The sequence below is a fragment of the Ahaetulla prasina genome, chromosome 4 (genome assembly GCF_028640845.1).
Source record: "Ahaetulla prasina isolate Xishuangbanna chromosome 4, ASM2864084v1, whole genome shotgun sequence".
NCBI lineage: Eukaryota > Metazoa > Chordata > Lepidosauria > Squamata > Colubridae > Ahaetulla > Ahaetulla prasina.
Window position 1 is genome coordinate 100,504,452 of NC_080542.1, and position 20,419 is coordinate 100,524,870.

The 20,419-nt window shown below is 34.6% G+C and overlaps 1 protein-coding gene across 12 annotated transcripts in view; it reads left to right on the top strand.

Moving 5' to 3' along the window:
- Positions 1-20,419, top strand: part of TBC1D5 (TBC1 domain family member 5) — a 407,351-nt gene that overhangs the window by 352,080 nt on the left and 34,852 nt on the right. For all 12 annotated transcript variants that reach the window (XM_058183253.1, XM_058183246.1, XM_058183249.1 and 9 more), the window contains 3 exons: positions 3,074-3,163; positions 5,707-5,870; positions 18,743-18,842. In XM_058183253.1, coding sequence (XP_058039236.1) covers positions 3,074-3,163; positions 5,707-5,870; positions 18,743-18,842 — 354 coding nt within the window. The remainder of the gene's footprint in view (positions 1-3,073; positions 3,164-5,706; positions 5,871-18,742; positions 18,843-20,419) is intronic.

Genomic DNA, 20,419 nt, shown 5'->3' on the forward strand with positions numbered 1-20,419 from the left:
CATTAATTGATTTTACCATTTTCCTAATATATAAATGTATTTGTAGCCAAAATAAATGCTGCCATTCTGCCACCTTATTGTCATAACTATTTTGGATATAATTTCTATTAAGAATTACAGTATTAAAAACTAATACAAATTAATGCTAGAAAAAGAGAAGAGAAAGGAAGAAAGAATAAAAAGTGCAGGAAAAAAAGAAAAAATATAATTTTAGAGAGAGATGACTTCCAGCCTTCATGACAAATATAAACAAATTTAATATTTCTTCACTAAACCGGTACCTCCTGATTCCATATCCCATCCCCTATCTAAGTAATTCCATAAACATACACTTTCCAATAATGGTGTCAGTAAAAAGTCCCAAAAGGGCTGCCAAAAATTTCCAAAAATGTCTTAGTTTAACCTTAATAAAAAAAAACCCAATTTCATATTCCTTCCTTTTACTTATAACATTTGTTATAAGTTTTGTTAAGCCAAATTTTGTTTGCTAAGCCAAATAATTTGTTTGTTAAGCCAAATATTATCATAGGATTTGGTTCCTCTTCAATTTTTCTTTATCCCATCACACAGATTTCTTCAAGGCTTTGACAAGCCTCTTTTGTAGATCTATTAAAACAAACCATTTTCCAGGTCATTTTCTCAGTTTATCATTTTAATTATTAAAAGTTCAGCCAGTTTCTTTTGTATATCCAATAAAGCATCCTTTTCAAAATCATTCTTGTTGCCTGTTATTTGCAGTTTCACGTTTTGTACTTTATCTTGTCAGATAAAATTTGTTGCACATCTTGTCATTCCTTCAGTTACATCTTTCAGACATAGTATTTCCATAGAAGCAGACATCATTACTCAGGGTTGATTTTGCAGTTATTAATTTCTGGCCTTATTCTTCAAAGTTTTCCTTTAATATTTCTGATGTTATAACATTTTGTATCACTTTGTAAGCTCGAATATTAACTGACATCAAGAACAAGTTGTATTTTTTTTCTTCGGCATAAAATCTTTAGTCCCCTTTAGAGTCAAGTGTCTAAAATCTTTTCTTATGTCTTGCAATAGCCAAGATAGCAAAAATAAGTCTGTTTCCCATGATGTTATTTTTATAAATTCCAATATTTTATAATAAACATCATTATTCCAGATTTATATGAACCCTTATTTCATTTATACTTTCTTAAATAAAACTTTAGTAGCTTTTTGCTGTTTATTTGAAATTTTTTAAATTCTTCAGCTTAGAATTATTTTTTCTTTTGTTTAAAGTTGAAGATAAACTCTCCCAATGAAGACTTTTCAAACTTGTCATTCTAAAGGTCTCTAATAATTTTAAAATGATTAATAAGTAATTTCCAAAAATTAGAAAAAAGTATGAAAACTTGGTGCCCTTCAGAAGGCTCCACTACAAAAGTGAAAGCTGATCCCAATGCTCAGCCCCACTGTCCTGTAATATCCTTATAAGGAGCAACCATCTGGAACACATTAGGGTGATCTTCCATCCTTTACTTAATTGGAAATACTCTAACAAGCCAGTCTACTCCTGTTTCCTTGGTTTTTAACACAGTTGTCAGCTCTGATTTCGCATGGCTATCTTCATCTCCCTCTTCTTCCCTGGAAGTCTTAAAACATATTGGCATAACTTATAAATTGGTCTGTGTATAATCAAAAGGACTAAAATTGTAGAAAATATTATGTAGGTGATCTAATCCATCCATTCTGTGTAGCCCCAACAAGTGTCTATCCAGATTTTATTTGTACAGCCAGTGAAGAAGAGTTCAATAGATCCCTGGATGATTAGTCCTACTACTGTAATGTTATGTAACATTATGTCAGATTAAGTTGCAATAAATGTGAAACAACAAATAAATTAAAAAAATAAACATAATCAGACAGTCAAGATGAGAAGGTAAAAAGTCAAGTTGGTGGTTGTGAATGTGCAAACAAATTTTGTATTACAAAGGAACAGTGTTTCATTTATGTCATGACCACTTCTTAACATTTCTGTTTGCCCTATCACACAAATACTCATTTTACATTGCATTGCCATTAATTTTATCAAGTTCTGGCTACAAATAAGGGAACATGATTAGTATTCTATAATTCATATGACTGAAGTTCTTCCAATTCCATTTATGCAATATAATTTTATTTCCCTGTTCAAATGGAATAAAAAGTTGGCATAATCAAGTGATTGCACAGTCCATATTTATTCTGAGATATTTTTTTCTTATTCGAGCAGAATACACCTCACTTTCAACCAAATGGACAACAATCCCTACTTTCATCTAATCGCTTTCAAAATATTTTCTTACAAGTCTTAGAAAACAGGTTATACTTTTGTTACTGCAATCCATTTCTTTTCGTCCTCACGAATAGTCTGTAAATCAAACTATTAAAGCTGAACATAACATTCTTTTATCTACAAAAAGTCCATGGATCAATGACTTATAATATTATGATTTTTTTTAAATGGCACAAACTTAAATGCTGTATGCTATGTTCATTGTTATACTTGAAATATTAGAACTCAGAATAATATTTTGAAACTTTTCTGTAATGGGCCTAGCTTAACTGTAGATAACATAAAACTGTATTTGGTCCTTGTTTTGAATAATTCTGAAAGGATTCCTGGTGATTTAAGGGCATTTGTAGAAAGCCATGCAACTCTGTGCTTTTGAAGTTACTTACTCTTAGAATAAACCACTACCATTTGTATGATCACTATCAAGTTTCTAAACTCCATTGGAATGTTGCTATTAATAGCATTATGTCAAAATTAGTTATAAAATACAGGAAGAACCAAAAGCAAAATATGTATAATACATGCATAGAACTAAGAAATTTAGGGCTGTTTCTAATGCTCATTTTGAACTATCAAATTGTATCCATTAAAATTAAAAATATTGAGATGAGTGGAATATTCAAGTTGATATCATTGGAATAGAAATAGTTGTTGTGAATACATGTTATTTAAAAAAACAGACTAGATCAGATGTTTTTAAATATAACAACTTCATTGTCTCTGTCTGAAGTTTGGAAGATTTGACCATTTGTTTTACTGTAAAGATTTCTTTAACTTTATTAGGAGAAGTAATTAAAGGCAGTGATACCCAGGTATCAGTTCCTGTCCGGAATCTAAGCAACCTCCATGGGACAGTTACTACTGTGATACATGGTATGTTTTGTCTATAATATTGTTATTTGGGAACCCAAAAATACATGTTGTTTGAATTTTTAAAATATGTACCATATATAGGGATCCACTAAGTGGCACTGTTGTTTAGGGGAAATGGTATGCATCTTCTTTGCATAAGAACCAAAAGCGCCCTTTTAAGAAAATAGGAGAAAATATAATCTTATAATAAAACCAAAAGCACTTTGATCTGGAAACTTTGCTTATTATTTAATAAACACCTGGGTGAAAAGTCACATCTTCAATAGCTGAGAAAGCTCTTATCTGGGCCACAACATCCAGGTAATTGCAAGTTCCATGATATTTAGGGAGGTGATATTTTAAAATACTTGATTCCTAAACCATTTAGGACTTTGTAAATTAATATCACCATTTAATATTGGATGGGATAATTCTCAAACACAGCTCAATGTTTCGGGACTTGTGTGATATCTTGTTTAATGCTCATGCAGCTACTTTCTAACCTGCATTCTTTGAAAATTAGGAGTCCAAAAATAGAAACCCTAGAAGTTGAAAAAAATCATTCCAAAAGAAGGCAATAGCAAATCATTTCTCTGTACTACCAGAAAAAATGCAAATATGTATGTGTGAAATCACAAGGAATTGAACTCGGAATTGCACAGACTTTATAGTTCCTATTCTTGATACGTTGCTAAGTCTGCTAATTTTGCTTATAGCAAATCCCTACATTTTCGTGCGAAATTTCTCTCTTTCACATCAAAAATATGGATAGTTCTGTCAATAAAATTATTATTAAAGGGTCATTCTGTTGAGCAAAATATACCCCTCTATACAAGAAATGATTTCCATGTAACAAAATCTTTTGGTAGCTAAATATTCCAATAAAGGAAAATAAATTGATAAATCAAAAGTGTAGGTTAAATAATTATAAATGTTCTTTAGTCGAGAATAAAGTACGTACACAAGCAAGAGCACATTTTTTCACTTCTACTGTGTATAGTATTTGTGGGACAACGTTGATAGCTTTGATTCAAAATAAAGTAGATGACTTAAACTGCCATAGCTAGAAATTTCAGGTAACAGATCCTCAACTGGATTACAAACAGGATAATCACCTCTTTATAAAAAATTACATTACAATTTTGATTTCCATTTTGTTTAAAGCATTATATCACTAGATATCAGAGGAGGTCTGGGGGTTGTATTCTCAAAGTATCTGGATGAGAGGTGAGGAAGCTGGGCTTCGAATGTGATATGGGGAGGATACCATCTCATTCTCTGTCTGAAACCATAGAATAAATAATATCATCTGCATGATTTGGAGTGTTATTGTTATACTTATTGACTTTACTTAGATTGCTAGCTTCCTCAAATATTTCAATAGCAATGGAAATGTTTTAATGCTTTTAAATAACATGTTGTCCGCAGAAATCTATAGCAACATACTTGCTTTTGTTTCATAACCATCAAACATCAAAATGTAGTGAGAATTAATTTGTACCACATTTTTTTAAATCTCTATGGTCCACAATTCAAATGTCTGAATAGAAAGGTTTTTTGAGCACATAGTCCTGTCCATTATGATGAGAGGCTTCACACGATTTCTGGAATTAAGAACATACAAATGTAAACTTCAGCAAAATGCTTATTTTTATTGTTATTAATATTGTTCATGGCATTTATGTTATTCATCTACATATTTGGGGTTTTCTTTGTTTGAAACCTCCATTCCTTGTCTGTAAGACCACTAACATTCTTTCTCACTGAGTAAAAGTATTCACTTCTAGTCCTACCTTAGGCATGAAGCCAGGTGTTTTATGTGTCTCTCTTCCCTAAGAAGTAGCAATAACAAACCACTTCTGAAGAACTTCACCAAGAAAACCTCAGGGATGTCTGTGGAGATTCTCAGTCATCCAAGTCATAGTTGTCTCAAAGACGCTTTCTTTCTTGAAAAAAAAGCAGGCCACTTGCCTTTTGAAGAAAAAAGCATTTCTGAAACAAAACCACAGAGACTTGTTCTGGCAGTTTCTGAGAATTAAACATGGTAGGTAGGTTAGGTAGGTAGGTAGATGGAAAGAGTGGGGAAGGAAGGAAGGAAAGAAGGAAAGAAGGAGGGAAGGAGGGAAGGAAGGAAGGAAGAGACACTTATTTAAAACTGTCTTAAGAGGAATTTATAATCTCTATGCATTACATCAATTCATTCCTTTCTTCAAAATACCTAAACCATAATATAAATATATGTAGCATACATACTGCAACTGTATCTACATAATATATATATATTGACTGGGTTTTCTTAGTGCAGATATGTTTTTATGTACAAGATCTGTTTTGTTGTTCACTTTGTGGCTAAATACATATTGTAAATAGCTCTATATGTCCTGCATGTCCCTTCCAATAGCACTCTGTTCTATATCAATAAATGTGTTTTGACATCATAAAATTCATGATATGCAAATCTGCTTCTGAAAGTCACCATTCATTAATGAACATGATGATGATGATGATTGATTGATTGATTGATTGATTGATTATTGATTGTTTCCTCTCTGTTTGCTTTGCAGGGCAAAGTTCAAAAAATGGTAGTCCATCTCCAAGCATTGAAAGTTTTTCTGGAGGACGTGAATCCACTGGATCTCCTCCTTTGTCTGCAACCAAAAAGGAATCTTTTTTCAGTACAATTTCCCATTCTCGTTCTCAGAGCAGAAATATGAGCAAAAAAGAATCTGTAAGTGTCTGTTTCTTAAGAAATACATTTCACTAATTCAAGTTGTCTTATTTATATTGGTTCACATTTTCACTCCAGATTTACATAATGTTAAAAAAAAACCTCATATTTCTTAACAGAAACGAAACCAATAACTTTCTATAAAAGCTTAATATATTTGTTGCATTTTCTGGAGTATAAATTTCTTGACATTTCTTATTCTATTTAAATAAAGGCAACTTCATTTTTCCTTGGAATAGCTTAGAAGATAACCTGGAAAGCAATTGGCAGCAGATGTAGCTTTTAAGATAGGGATAGAGGTAGGACTTGGTACCCATGTCTTCACATTTTAAGCCAGCAATATTTCTCAACAATCCCCAAAGATCACTCCACAAACAATACATACATTGATATGATATAATCTTAATGTTATCAGAGTATATATAATTACAATGAGATCATCTTCCTTTTAATAATTCCTTCAGTATGCATATTCTGTCATCCATAAGTTCAAAATGTACATCAAATGCAGCTAAGTAGATTTAGTAATGAAACTAATCTTATTTGATCGGATATGGCATAATTTGCTATAAATTTATTTTGGAGATAAATACTCTTGAAAGTTTCATTGCCACCATTCTTAAATAGTAAACTGGTTTGAATTTCAATTAATGTTATCACTTCTCTAATTGGTTATCAAACCTTTTCCTAGCATATCATCTCATTACATGCTGTTTCTCATTTAGTCAGAGATTGAATTGATTATGAACAATTAAAATTTAACTATGGCGTGGTATGACCAGATAGTATACTTTTTATTTTTACAGAAGTACTTCAGTTAAACTATTGTATATAATTACAGAATTATTACTCACTTTCTCACAAGGATTTCCAGAGTCTGACTTTTCTTTTGCTTTACTTTTTTCACTTCATTTTTTCTTTCCTTTTTATTTATTTATTTATTTATTTAGATCTCACTATTGAGTATGTTTCTTTGTCGTCCCCCGCCACACACACACCAAGTTCTTTTAGCTTTCTAACTTCCTTATGAAAATGTAATCAATTAGCTTGTTACTTAATAATAATAATAATATCAGAGTTGGAAGGGACCTTGGAGGTCTTCTAGTCCGACCCCCTACCCAGGCAGGAAACCCTACACCATTTCAGACAAATGGCTATCCAACATTTTCTTAAAAATTTCCAGTGTTGGAGCATTTACAACTTCTGGAGGCAAGTTGTTCCACTGATTAATTGTTCTAACTGTCAGGAAATTTCTCCTTAGTTCTAAGTTGCTTCTCTCCTTGATTAGTTTCCACCCCTTGCTTCTTGTTCTACCCTCAGGTGCTTTGGAGAATAGTTTGACTCCCTCTTCTTTGTGGCAACCCCTGAGATATTGGAACACTGCTATCATGTCTCCCCTAGTCCTTCTTTTCATTAAACTAGGCATACCGAGTTCCTGCAACCGTTCTTCATATGTTTTAGCCTCCAGTCCCCTAATCATCTTTGTCGCTCTTCTCTGCACTCTTTCTAGAGTCTCAACATCCGTTTTACAACGTGGCGACCAAAACTGAATGCAATATTCCAAGTGTGGCCTTACCAAGGCATTATAAAGTGGTATTAACATTTCACGTGATCTTGATTCTATCCCTCTGTTTATGCAGCCCAGAATTGTATTGGCTTTTTTGGCAGCTGCTGCACACTTAGTAGCCTGTTGCAGTTAATTTTTTTTTTAAAGTATATTCTATTTCCTGGCTGGATAAAACATAAGCAAAGAGAGAGAGGTCTTTCATCTTGTAATCAGCTATTTTTTTACTCTTCTTCAGTTTTCTCCATCATAGTACAACCTCAATTTCAACAAGAGCAGCCTGACCATCCAAATTAACAGATCTTTCTGATTTTTATTTCTTGATTTGCTTTCTCCATACTGAGTTCTTCTTCCTCTAGCCTTCTCAGAGTAGGAAATACATGCAACTCCATCAGTTGTGCTGCTAGCTGGAATATAGCGAAAAGCTAGAAGATTCACATATCTATATTATCTTCAGAACAAGTCTTGACATCGTTAAACAGGTTTTTTTTAAACAAAAAATGTCTCTCCTTGTCTCTTGATTTCCTGTATTTTCTTCCATGGTCTCTCCTTTTGCTTTTAGTTTTTCAGTCAGCCATAATTGACTGCACTGCAGTCCTGCTTCATCATTATATCACTACTGATCATTATAGTTTTAGAATCAACCAAGGTGCTAGTAAGTTTCTGCAAGCAAGCTGTTATGAGTTTCTAAATATTTATGCTGAGGAGATAGCGATGATGAAAAATTCCATTGCTTAGTTTTTAGATTGATACTAACTTCTTCCAATTTTAGATGAATTTGAACAGCATGAAACTGAATTTTACTGCTCTGCCTTTTCCAATATATCTAAGGCTAGCTCTAATTTTCTAGCTTTATCTTCATATTTTTTACTGTGTATCAGTATGACAGAGCTTGAAATCATTTTCTTTATCCTACTATAGCAGAAATATCAACTTTTTCTTTAATTTTTATTTCATTGGAATATTCTTTATTGGCCAAGGAATTTGTGTCTGGTACATAAGCTCTCAGTGTACATACATACAACAAAGTGATAAATAGAGCATAAGTCATAAGATGCAGTCATAAATCACAATTCAAACAACAAGTGATAAATCATAAGATATTAATAGGAAAAGGTAGTATGAATGATGAAAAGATGAGAAGAATAATAGCAATACAGCCTTACTACTACTACTACTACTATTTCTTGAATAAATACCTTTAGGCTTAAGACAGTGATGTGGGAATTACATATTTTATAGAGTTATGGCATGGGGGGGGGTCTGTCTTTGTGCCTAGTTGTTTTAGCATGCAATGCTCTATAGTGATATCCCGAGGGAAGAAGTTGAAACAGTTTATTCCAGGATGTGAGGGGTCTGTAGATATTTTCTCAGCCCTCTTTCTGGCTCATGTAATATACAGATCCTCAATGGAAAGCAGGTTGATTACAATTGGTTTGTTTGTTTCTTTTGTTTTGGTTTTTTGCAATTCTAACTATCCATTGAAGTTTGTACTTTCCTGTTTGGTTGTTGTGCCAAACCAGACAATTATAGAGGTACAAATAACAGACTCCATAATTCCTCTGAAGAACTGTATCAAGCAGATCCTTGAACTGTATCAGCAGAATCTTTTCATGTGCTTGCTTGAAATCTCTTGGAGAAATATTATCGTTTAGAGCTGAACCAAAGGTGCTTTTTCAAAAGGCCACTAGATTTTTTTGTTTTTGTTTGAAGACGTTTTGCTTCTCATCCAAGAAGCTTCCTCAGTTGGAGGAAGTTGGAGGTGAAAGAAATGTTTCTCTCAAATCAAAGTGGTAGGGTTTTTTTTAAAAAAAATATCCCCTCTCTCTCAAATCCAACATACCTTGTTCATTAGTTTTCATTCTGTCAGCAACAGATGGCTGTTCTGTCTTCTCTGCCTGGTGTTCTCCTTTTTTTAACAGCACTCACAAAATGAGTTCCTTCCACTGCCTCATATGAAGCTTTCATTGCTAGATTTTTTTAATGTGTTGTCACAGATTTTTCTATCACCAAACTTTAAACTTTTCTGCTTCCATTTTCATCTGAATCATTTCTGCCTTTCTTAATAGTTTCTTCTAAACATTTATTTTTGTATAATGTCTTCCTCCATTTATTTCTGCAGCCTTTTCTGGTATTAACATTGCCTCTTCAATGTTATATCAGCTACTGCTCTGTTAATTGCAGTGTTAGTAAATCTTCTGCTATCTCTGGCTTCATCTCTATAATATGTTTTTTTCTCAGACACAGTCCTTCCTGTGGAAGAGTATGAAAGATATAAGTAATTTCCAAATGAATTTGTTGTTGCCTTTGTTTATTATGAGTTTATTGCTATATAGTAGACTTGCATTTCAAGATCCAGGATTTTATTTATTTTTAAACTCCACCTTTATTATCTTATAAGTAACTAAAACAGTGAATGTAACATTCTCCTTTCTTCTCCTGTTTTCCCCACATCAATCTTGTGAAATGGGTTGGACTGAAAGAGTGACTGATCCAAAGTCACTTAGTTGGCTGTCATACCTAGAACAAGACTAGGATTCACAGGCTCCTGGTTTCTAGGCCAGCTTCTCCCTGTAATGATATTTACTGATAGTCTGTCTCAAATAGCTTTTTTTATTCTCTCCATTTCATTTATATTCTGACATGTGGTAAATTAAAATATTTATTTCCTGGCCTTTTTACCATAACAAGTAGGGAAATGACTTTTTAATCCACCAATTTTGAATTTACAATAGACATGGAAGAATCTGAATCTACCATTCCGAAATATTTCTCATTACCATCAGTCACTGCACCTCTAAGCTTATCCTTTAACTTATTACATTTAATTTATTAAAAATCAACATTAGTGCATTTCTTTTTTAACTTCCTTTTCGGGATGATTTGTGGTTTTGGTGTTCCCCTTACATATTAGTGATTTTATGTGCCACACTTACAATAGTTTACATTTTTAGTTCTTTTCCTGTAAAAGTTCTGTGGTATACTAGCTATTAAGAACATTTTGTTTTGTTTTTGTCTTTGAACTGAAAAATGACACACACACCCTGTGTAATACCAGTGAATCTCAACTGTTCAAATTACTATATCTGGCCCTTTATTTTTTAGTTTTATCTTTAACTCATGATATAAATGAGAAAAAAAATTTAAGGAAACATTTCCATATTATGTTGATTATGGCACCATATACTCCTACCCAAAGAATACTATGAAGTCTTTGGAAAGATATTATAGATAACATGGGATTCTTTAGTAAACCCTATTAATAGATATCTGTAGTTAATGTAATGCCACTGAATCATGCCTACAAATATAACCACAAATTGCAATCTGGCCCATCTGTTTGTTTCTATAAAGTGCAGATGCATAACTTGACTGATCCAGAAAATACACAGAATAGACTCATAATTGTCATTATAGGTATAAACTATGTGGTGGCTGTAATTTTTCTTGATGCAGTGAATGTCACAAATCAGAAATGATCCAAACTATTGTAACACAAAAATATATTTGTCTTTAATATCTGACTAGTGGTTTTCAACTTTTATATAAGACAACAGTTACATGAGGAAGAGTTTCTAGTTTGCACGTTGTGTATGCTGAACTAGAATTATTTTGGCCTGAATAATAAGATTTGGACTGGAATGAAAGATCCCCCTTTAAATAAGAACCAGTGATAAGATTATTGGCAGAGGTTCTTATCCATAGCCAAGAGTACCATTGGAAAGGGGACTCCTGGGATTTGGGCATTTGGATTCCTATAATAGGATTAATATACAATTGAGCATACTACTGTATAATCTCTAAAGCTCAGAACTAGTATAGAAGCCTGGAAAAAAAGTGGGGAATAATATGATGAAGAAGATTTAGTAATGCAATGGCAGTTTGGAAAGTAAAATGACCAGAATTCCATATAAGTAAAAATATGTATTTATGGGACAGTATAGAAGAACTTACTATTTAATTTATTACCCTTTATTCCAATATTTAAGGAACAAATACCTTGTGGATTTTACTCAGTTACAGCCTTACTGATCTAAGTTTTTAATACAGATTCAAAGGTTCCAAAGAGAGTACTTCCCCTTCCTACTGTCAATATCTGAAAGCAAAAATATTCTTAAACAAATATACCCTCATTGCTATAATGTGAAATGGTTTACAATTAAATAGCAATAGATAAAGTTTTAACTAGTATTTTATAACTGCAAATCCAAATTAGAGATTTTTGGATTGGGTGGATTACTATTATGCATGTTCTTGTTGAAATTTTTGCATAATTAGGATTTGTTTAATTATGTTTAAGTAATCTTGGGAAATGATTGTGTTATGTAGAGTTTTTTCGATTTTATCAAAGTAAACATCTTATAGTAATAGAATTTCAAGCATGTGATAACCTACTGATTCTTTTTAATTTGATTATTATATCTTGTACTCTAAGAGATTACAGTACTGTGCAAAAGTGTTAAGCAACTGTGCAAAAATGCTATAAATTAAAATGCTTTCAGAAATAGAAGTGCTAATAGTTTATTTTATCAGTTAATAAAATGGAAAGTAAATGAACAGAAAAGAAATCCAAATCAAATCAATATTTGTTATGACCACCCTTTGCCTTCAAAACAGCACCAATTCTTTTAGGTATAATTGCACACAGTTTTTAAAAGAACTCGGCAAGGTTCCTTCAAGGTTGTTCCAACCATCTTGGAGAATTAACCATAGATCTTCTGTAGATGTAGACTGGTTCAAATCCTTCTATCCCTTCATGTAATCGCAAACAGACTTGATGAAGTTGAGATCAAGGCTCTGATCACTTCCAACACTTGTTTTTCTTTACACTAAAGATAGTTCTTTGTGACATTGGTTATATGTTTAGGGTTATTGTCCTGCTGCAGAATAAATTTGGGGCCAATCACATGCCTCTCTGATGCTAAGGCATGATGGATAAGTATCTGCCTATATTTCTCAGTATTGAGGATACTGTTAATCCTGACCAAATCTCCAACTCCATTTGCAGAAACGCAGCCCCAAACTTGCAAAGAATCTACACTATGCATCACTATTACCTGCAGACACTCAATATTAAGAAGCCCTCTTTGGACCCAGCTATTTTGGGAAATTATCGGCCAGTCTCCAACCTTCGCTTTGTTGCGAAGGTTGTAGAGAGTGCTGTGGCGCGTCAGTTACCCCAATACCTGGAAGAATCCGTCTATCTGGACCCGTTCTAGTCCGGCTTCCGACCCGGCTACAGCACGGAGACAGCTTTGGTCGCATTGGTGGATGATCTCTGGAGGGCCAGGGACAGGGGTTATTCCTCTGCCCTGGTCCTATTAGACCTCTCAGCGGCTTTTGATACCATCGACCATGGTATCTTGCTGCGCCGGCTGGGGGGATTGGGAGTGGGAGGCACCGTTTATCGGTGGTTCTCCTCCTATCTCTCCGACCGGTCGCAGACGGTGTTGACAGGGGGCGGAGGTCGACCGCGAGGGCCCTCACTTGTGGGTGCCGCAGGGGTCGATTCTCTCGCCTTCTGTTCAACATCTATATGAAGCCGCTGGGTGAGATCATCAGTGGCTTTGGGGTGAAGTACCATCAGTACGCTGATGACACTCAGCTGTACTTCTCCACCCCAGGTCACCCCAATGAAGTTGTTGAAGTGCTGTCCCGGTGTTTGGAAGCCGACGGGTCTGGATGGGGAGAAACAGGCTCAAGCTCAATCCTCCAAGACGGAGTGGCTGTGGATGCCCTCGATTCAGTCAGCTGCAGTTGCAGCTGACTGTTGGAGGCGAGTTATTGGCCCCAAAGGATAGGGTGCGCAACTTAGGTGTCCTCCTGGATGAGCGGCTGTCGCTTGAAGACCATTTGACGGCCGCTCCAGGGGCCTTCCACCAGGTCCGCCTGGTTCGCAGTTGCGCCTTCCTTGATCGGGATGCCTTGTGCACAGTCACCACTGATTCTTTTTAATTTGATTATTATATCTTGTACTCTAAGAGATTACAGTACTGTGCAAAAGTGTTAAGCAACTGTGCAAAATGCTATAAATTAAAATGCTTTCAGAAATAGAAGTGCTAATAGTTTATTTTATCAGTTAATAAAATGGAAAGTAAATGAACAGAAAAGAAATCCAAATCAAATCAATATTTGTTATGACCACCCTTTGCCTTCAAAACAGCACCAATTCTTTTAGGTATAATTGCACACAGTTTTTAAAAGAACTCGGCAAGGTTCCTTCAAGGTTGTTCCAACCATCTTGGAGAATTAACCATAGATCTTCTGTAGATGTAGACTGGTTCAAATCCTTCTATCCCTTCATGTAATCGCAAACAGACTTGATGAAGTTGAGATCAAGGCTCTGATCACTTCCAACACTTGTTTTTCTTTACACTAAAGATAGTTCTTTGTGACATTGGTTATATGTTTAGGGTTATTGTCCTACTGCAGAATAAATTTGGGGCCAATCACATGCCTCTCTGATGCTAAGGCATGATGGATAAGTATCTGCCTATATTTCTCAGTATTGAGGATACTGTTAATCCTGACCAAATCTCCAACTCCATTTGCAGAAACGCAGCCCCAAACTTGCAAAGAATCTACACTATGCATCACTATTACCTGCAGACACTCAATATTAAGAATTAATTATTAATTAATTAATTATTAATTATTAATTAATTATAATTAATTAATTAATTAATTAATTATAATTAATTATTAATTAATTATAATTATTAATTATAATTAATTAATTAATAATTATAATAAGATTTTTAATGTTGTATTTTATAGAATATTGTCTTGTCTGTTTTTATTTGCCTGTACACCGCCCTGAGTCCTTCGGGAAAAGGGCGGTATAAAAATCAAATAAATGAATGAATGAAATGAATATTTTACCACTCTCCAGCCCTCTGGCGAACAAATTGCCTCCTGCTGCAGCCAAATATTTCAAATTTTGACTCATCAGTCCAGAGCACCTGCTGTTATTTTTCCACACCCCAGTCTCTATCTTTTCATGCATACGTGAGTCGTGTAGTCTTTCTATGTCAGAGATAAGGCTTTTTTTGGCCGCAATTCTTCCATAAAGACCATTTCTTCCTGTCAGTGGGAATGCCGGTCAGATTGGGTTTCCCTCGTGTCTAGCCAATTGGGACTGAGTCTGCTTGATTCTTTTGGCCCCGCCTCTCTTGCCTTCCAGCTTTTCGACTCGGTCTAAGCAGAGGACTGGATGTGTCTAGCCCTGCTCAGACCCTCTTATTGATAGATTAACACTTAAAGACTAATAGATTCAGCGGTGTTTTATTCTCCTTGAGAGAAGACAAAGATTCTGGTTTTTTTCTAGGAAACTTCATTCCGGCGAGGAGGGCCTTTGCCCGTAGCCACCGAAGGCCGCTTACAATGGCACAGGGCTGACAGCGGTCAGCACCTGTGGGGGAGAGGACAGCATACCTCCCCAAGCCCTTTTCCCAGCTGGGACAGCATCTAAACTGCACAAAGAGCCTTGGCTCTGCAGTTAAGAGGTGCGACACTTATTCCGCGCCAGGCTAAAACACCGCTCGGCCGAGCTACAGCTGACTGGCGCGCTACCGAATTACGCACTTATTGCGATTGCTGTCAAGCCGGTGGCTTAGCGATCAGGATGGGAACGATCCACTGCCTCCCTTAAGTCAGGGAATAGATTTCTCGGCTCCAAACAGCTTTTCCCTGCGCCCTCTGCCTCAGAAAAACGTGAATAAATAGCGGTGGCGGGAAAAGGCTGCTGACTTAAATTCAAAATGGCGGATGTTCCCTCACAGAATAGCGATCCTGTCAGGGACGCTGTGAATCGGGAGGCTAGCCCTGGAGAGGGCACTTCTTCTGGCCATAAGAAAAAGGCCGAGGCAGTTTCTAACAAGAACAAGCCTAACAAGCCCAGTAAGGTGGAGGAACGCCGCCATAGAGCACTTGAAAAAGTGATTGACAGGGCTCAATTCCTTAAGGATAATATATGTATAGATGTATGTATCTGAATTCCAGTAGTTTCCACCAGTTCTGTGCTGATGGCACTGTTGGACATCTTCCATTGTTGAAGAGATACAAGCATGATATATCTTTCATCTGCTCATTAAGTGTCCTTAGCTGACCACTGCATCCCTGGTCCTCAGTGTTGCCTGTTTTTTTAGTGCTTGTTCAAAAGAGCTTGGACAGCACATCTTAAAACTCCACCCTGCTTTGAAATCTTTGTCAGGGAGAAATCTTGGTGATGATATATCTACATTTGGTCTAGTTCCTAAGTTCCTGCTTACCATGGTATATGACCTGTGACATGAAACTGTCATCCACAACCTCAATTTAGTAGCAAAGTTTGGCTGTTCTTCACCTAGTTTTAAGCCTCTTACACAACAGTTTCTGTTTCAGTTAATGACTGTTTTTCAACATGCATATGAAATTGATTATCATTAGCACTTGCTTGGTATAATTGGTTAATCATACACTTTAAACCTACAAAATTTTGTGCAAAACTGTCTTCTATCAATCTAACCTTAGTAGCAGAGTTTGGCTATTCCTCATCCAGTTGTAAGCACCCTACACAGCTGTTGCTGTTTCAGTTAATGACTGTGTTTCAACCTTGCAAACCATCATTAACTGAAATACAGAAAGCTGTATAGGAGGCTTAAAACTGGGTGAGGAACAGTGTGCAAGTATAAGAATTGATGCTGTTTGGAAGACGAATGGTGGCCACACCAAATATGGATTTGATTTGGATTTCTCTTCTGTTAATTTAATTTCTATTTTGTTAATTGATAAGAATAAACTATAACACTTCTATTTTTGAAAGCATTGTTAATTTACAACATTTTTGCACAGAGAAATTGTGGCAGGTGTGGAATAATTGATAATAATCTAATTTGTATTTTATATTACTATCTGTCAGCCTAAGATCAAGAATGCAAAAATTTCAGAGATTCACTTTTTTGTTTTAAGGTATAATGTCAGGTGCAAACGATCAGTTCCGCACATGAAGAGTTCAATTAGCTATTTTATTATTCATGCCTATAGTACAGGAATATTCTCAGACTGCCAGTTTGCACCTGGCCAGACTAGATACAGTTTAATGTCATTCAAGAGGGAATGCAATCTTGCCCTTTTGTGCCGTCAGAGATTCCAGACTAATTCCCCACTTGACTCCTCCTCCTGGCTTGGTCACCCTCTCTTCAACATACAATAACAGAAACTTGAAAATTCATCAGAATACATTTTATACCAAACAAAATAAAGATAGGTTTACATTTTCTCATAACATCCTATGGCATGCTGCAAATGCTCTTTATGCCTTGCCCCAGAGCTTGGGGACGCTAATGGTCTATATCAGTTGTCCCCAAAATTTTGGCAGCAGAGGTTGTTTCCATGGAGAAAGATTTTTCCGCAGACCAGAAAATCTTTGTATCTAATATAGTTTCTTGATACATTTGTTGCTGATTGAGTAGAATAACACTGATCAAGGGGTCCTTAGCCAAATGCAATTAGTACATGAATTGTAGCTGTACCAGGAGGAGGAGCAACTTGCCTGTTAATTTTATCATCACTGTTGGCATATGCAATGTGCTGTAAATGGGACTGTCTTTGAAGCTTCAAATGCTAATTACTTCTTGTTACTGTGAAAATATTAAACTACACTGTACTACACTGCCATCCAATAGACATCTGGATGCAATTCAAAGTGCTAGTTTTTGATCTATACAAAATGTCTTGTGGTTAGATTTCCATACAGAATCATGCTATCAGTTTGATTGTCCCAGAAAGAACTACTGATTGTAACCCACTACAGTACTCCAGTAGTGAAAAGATGACAAGGGCTTTGAAATTTGGAGTTGCAATTTTTCAAATGGTTGTGTTTTGGAACAGCTTTCCAACTGAGGTTTGACTTGCCTCCCTGTGGTCTCTTTTCAGAAAATGCTAAAGACAAAACTCGGGTGAAAAATATTTGTAGTCTTAAGTGTATGATATCTATGATTGTATATCGTTGATGGATTTTTAGATTTTTCTTATAATACAATTGATTCCCCTTTCAATTTGTTTTTTCTTTGGCTTACCATGAGCATTTCATTTTTTATTTTACCAGGAATCTTCTATATTATACCTTTCATTGTTAACTGCTGGGAATCATAATAAAAATTAGAACAGTATGCAAGATGGATAAATGAACTTCACTAAAACCCAAAGCTTCAGTTCAGAAGCGTCTTGGATTTAAGTCTCATTTAAATCAATAGGATATTTTACGATTTGAAACACAGATTTCAGGAGAAACCAAAGATTTTGGTCTTTGTTTTTTATTAAATCTAAAGAATTATTTCAGAAATCTTGATATTATGTAAGAGAAAATGCGATATTATTATCAGCTACATTTTTATGTTGCCGTTAAAGGAAAGATGTAGCAATGTATCAGTATTTTAAGGGCATAAGGAAAAAGAACACATTGTTTTATTCTAACTTTGCATTTCTGCTGCTGATTTTTTAAAAAATATGAGTCTATATTTATTTCTATATCTGTTTGAGGAAAGAGAGCAATTGTCAAACAGAAACTAATAAACTGCAGGTGTATCATAATCAGAACATATGAAAATTATCTTAGGATAATAAAATAAATTATAAAGAGTGTCATACACAAACAGAAATGCTTTGAGTATAGAAACATAGAAGATGTTTTAAGTGACAGGGCCTATTTATGTTGGACAGAAAACTTATTGATGAAGTCACAATTGAAAAAAATTGTACATTGCATACAAATAAGGCTTTGCTAATGAGAAAAGTGAATTAATGTAGCTAGATAGCTTGCACTTAATTTAACTATGTAGCATGAGTTAAAGGAATTTGAATTATAATTTTTTGAATAAGCTGATTCTGAAAATAGTTGATAAATAACAAGGAAGAAGAAGAAGAAAAACACTCACACCACCTAAAGAACAGGCAGCTGTGACTTCACTTTATTTTGTGAACACATCTTAAATAGTCTGGCTATTTTTCATGGTTAATATGGTAGATGGCATCAGTCTGAGTTTCTCTGGTCTGTATGCTCTCATAGTAGACCTTAGATCTCTGGACAATAGCAGAACTTAGAGTGTTCCTGACTTCAATCTTATGTTTTGTCTTTGCAATAACTTAGTAAATATTTTTTTAAAAAAATTGAGATTATGAATATAGAGTAGCTGTAAAGTTAACATGGACAGGAGCTCTTTGAAAAGGGATGCAGCAGGAATGTAAAACATACATTTTTGTGTAATTTTTCCTCAACTTTTGACAAAGTTTTTACTTAGTCAAGTTTTTATTTTACTTTTGATTATAGGAAGAAGAATTAGAGACTCAGATTTCATTTCTTCAAGGACAATTGAATGAGTTAGAAGCTATGTGTAAATATTGTGCAAAAATGATGAACATACATCTAGGTAAGAAGGAAGTCCATATTTCTAGATATGAAATAATGATGTGTATCTTCTGGATAATGTTTATATTATCAGGTTGATAATTATATATTAGGAAAGTATGCATGTAGGTGTTTATGCATACAAACAAAGAATATAGATAGCACCAAGCATAATACTGGTTTAAATCTAGAAACATTAAACAAAGTTCAAAACATCATAAAACTTGAGAAAGCCGATCTTTAAAATCACTCAGTTAGGTGTAACCAAGCCGATATATGAGAATAACTGCGATATTGTGCCTAAGGTGAGGTATAGGAGTGGGGAAAAACAGTTTCTCTGACAGCCCTACAGAAAAAAGTTGAAAATATCTGTCTACCAATCTATCCTGGATAAGCATGTGGTGGATTCTTTAAAGAATACATTCTATTACATGAAATAGCACCAGATTGTATAGTTGTTATTGAAGCACATTTTGGTTTCCCTTTCTTACCACATAATTTGAAATATATATTTTCCTCATTTGAAAAATTATTATGGATTATCACACAGCCAGCCAAATGTTCAAATTAGATTTGGCATTTTTATTAAACTATCAGATCCTTCTCATGGATCTGGGATAAGTAGATGGGGATGTTTGATCATATTACAGATACCATCACAGGATGTAAACTATTCCAACTAAACTGCCTTTTGCAATTGACCGATAGTGAATTTGTCAATGCTGATGGCATCCAAGTGGTGCTTCAGTTGTTTTGGGATTGCACCCAAGGCACTTACTACCATTAATACTACCTTTCTTTTGTTACAGTCGTTCTGTTTTTATTTGCAGGACTTTGTATATTGTTATCCTCTACAGTTACTTCTTTTCTCTTCTTTTCTGCTGTCTCCAGTACTACCACATGCCATTTTTCTTTCTTATTGACAATTGTTAAGTCTGGGTGTTATTATTACTAAATTTATTTGCTGCAATTCTTGCCTTGGGATTGATGTCTGTTAAACCTTTGCTAGAATTCTCATTTAATTTATATTGCAATATTTTTCATTTTATTTACCGGTACATAATTTTTTTTTGCAGTAGTAAGCCTTATCAGAAATTAGATTTGAAAGAATTTCCCCTATTTTATCTATAATTTATCCACAAATTGGAGATATTCTCAGAATTCCAAGCAACTTTTTGTAACTAATACTAGTTTTTACCATAGATTTTATCCATAAATTTCCAAGTTTATAATTGTATTCCCTGGAACGTAAAGCAGGAAATGATGAGTTAGAGTAGTAATTTTTATTTGTGTGTTTATATAAAAGCTTCCTCATTAAGTGTTCATCTGCTTGTTTTTGCGGCACCACACAATGACAATATAATTGTAGTTTTGGGACCCTGTCTTTGTGCTACTATAGAAATGAATGTAGAGCCTTGCATAATATAAATACAGCATGTGAAACAATGATATATTGATTTTTGCGGCAAGTTTAATATATATGGAAAAGAGCCTTCACATTTTGTAGATATCCACTGTGATATAGACAAAGACATTTGAAATATTTAGCAGTATCATATTCATTTTAGGGGCTCATTATTCCAGGGCATTAGTAACTGT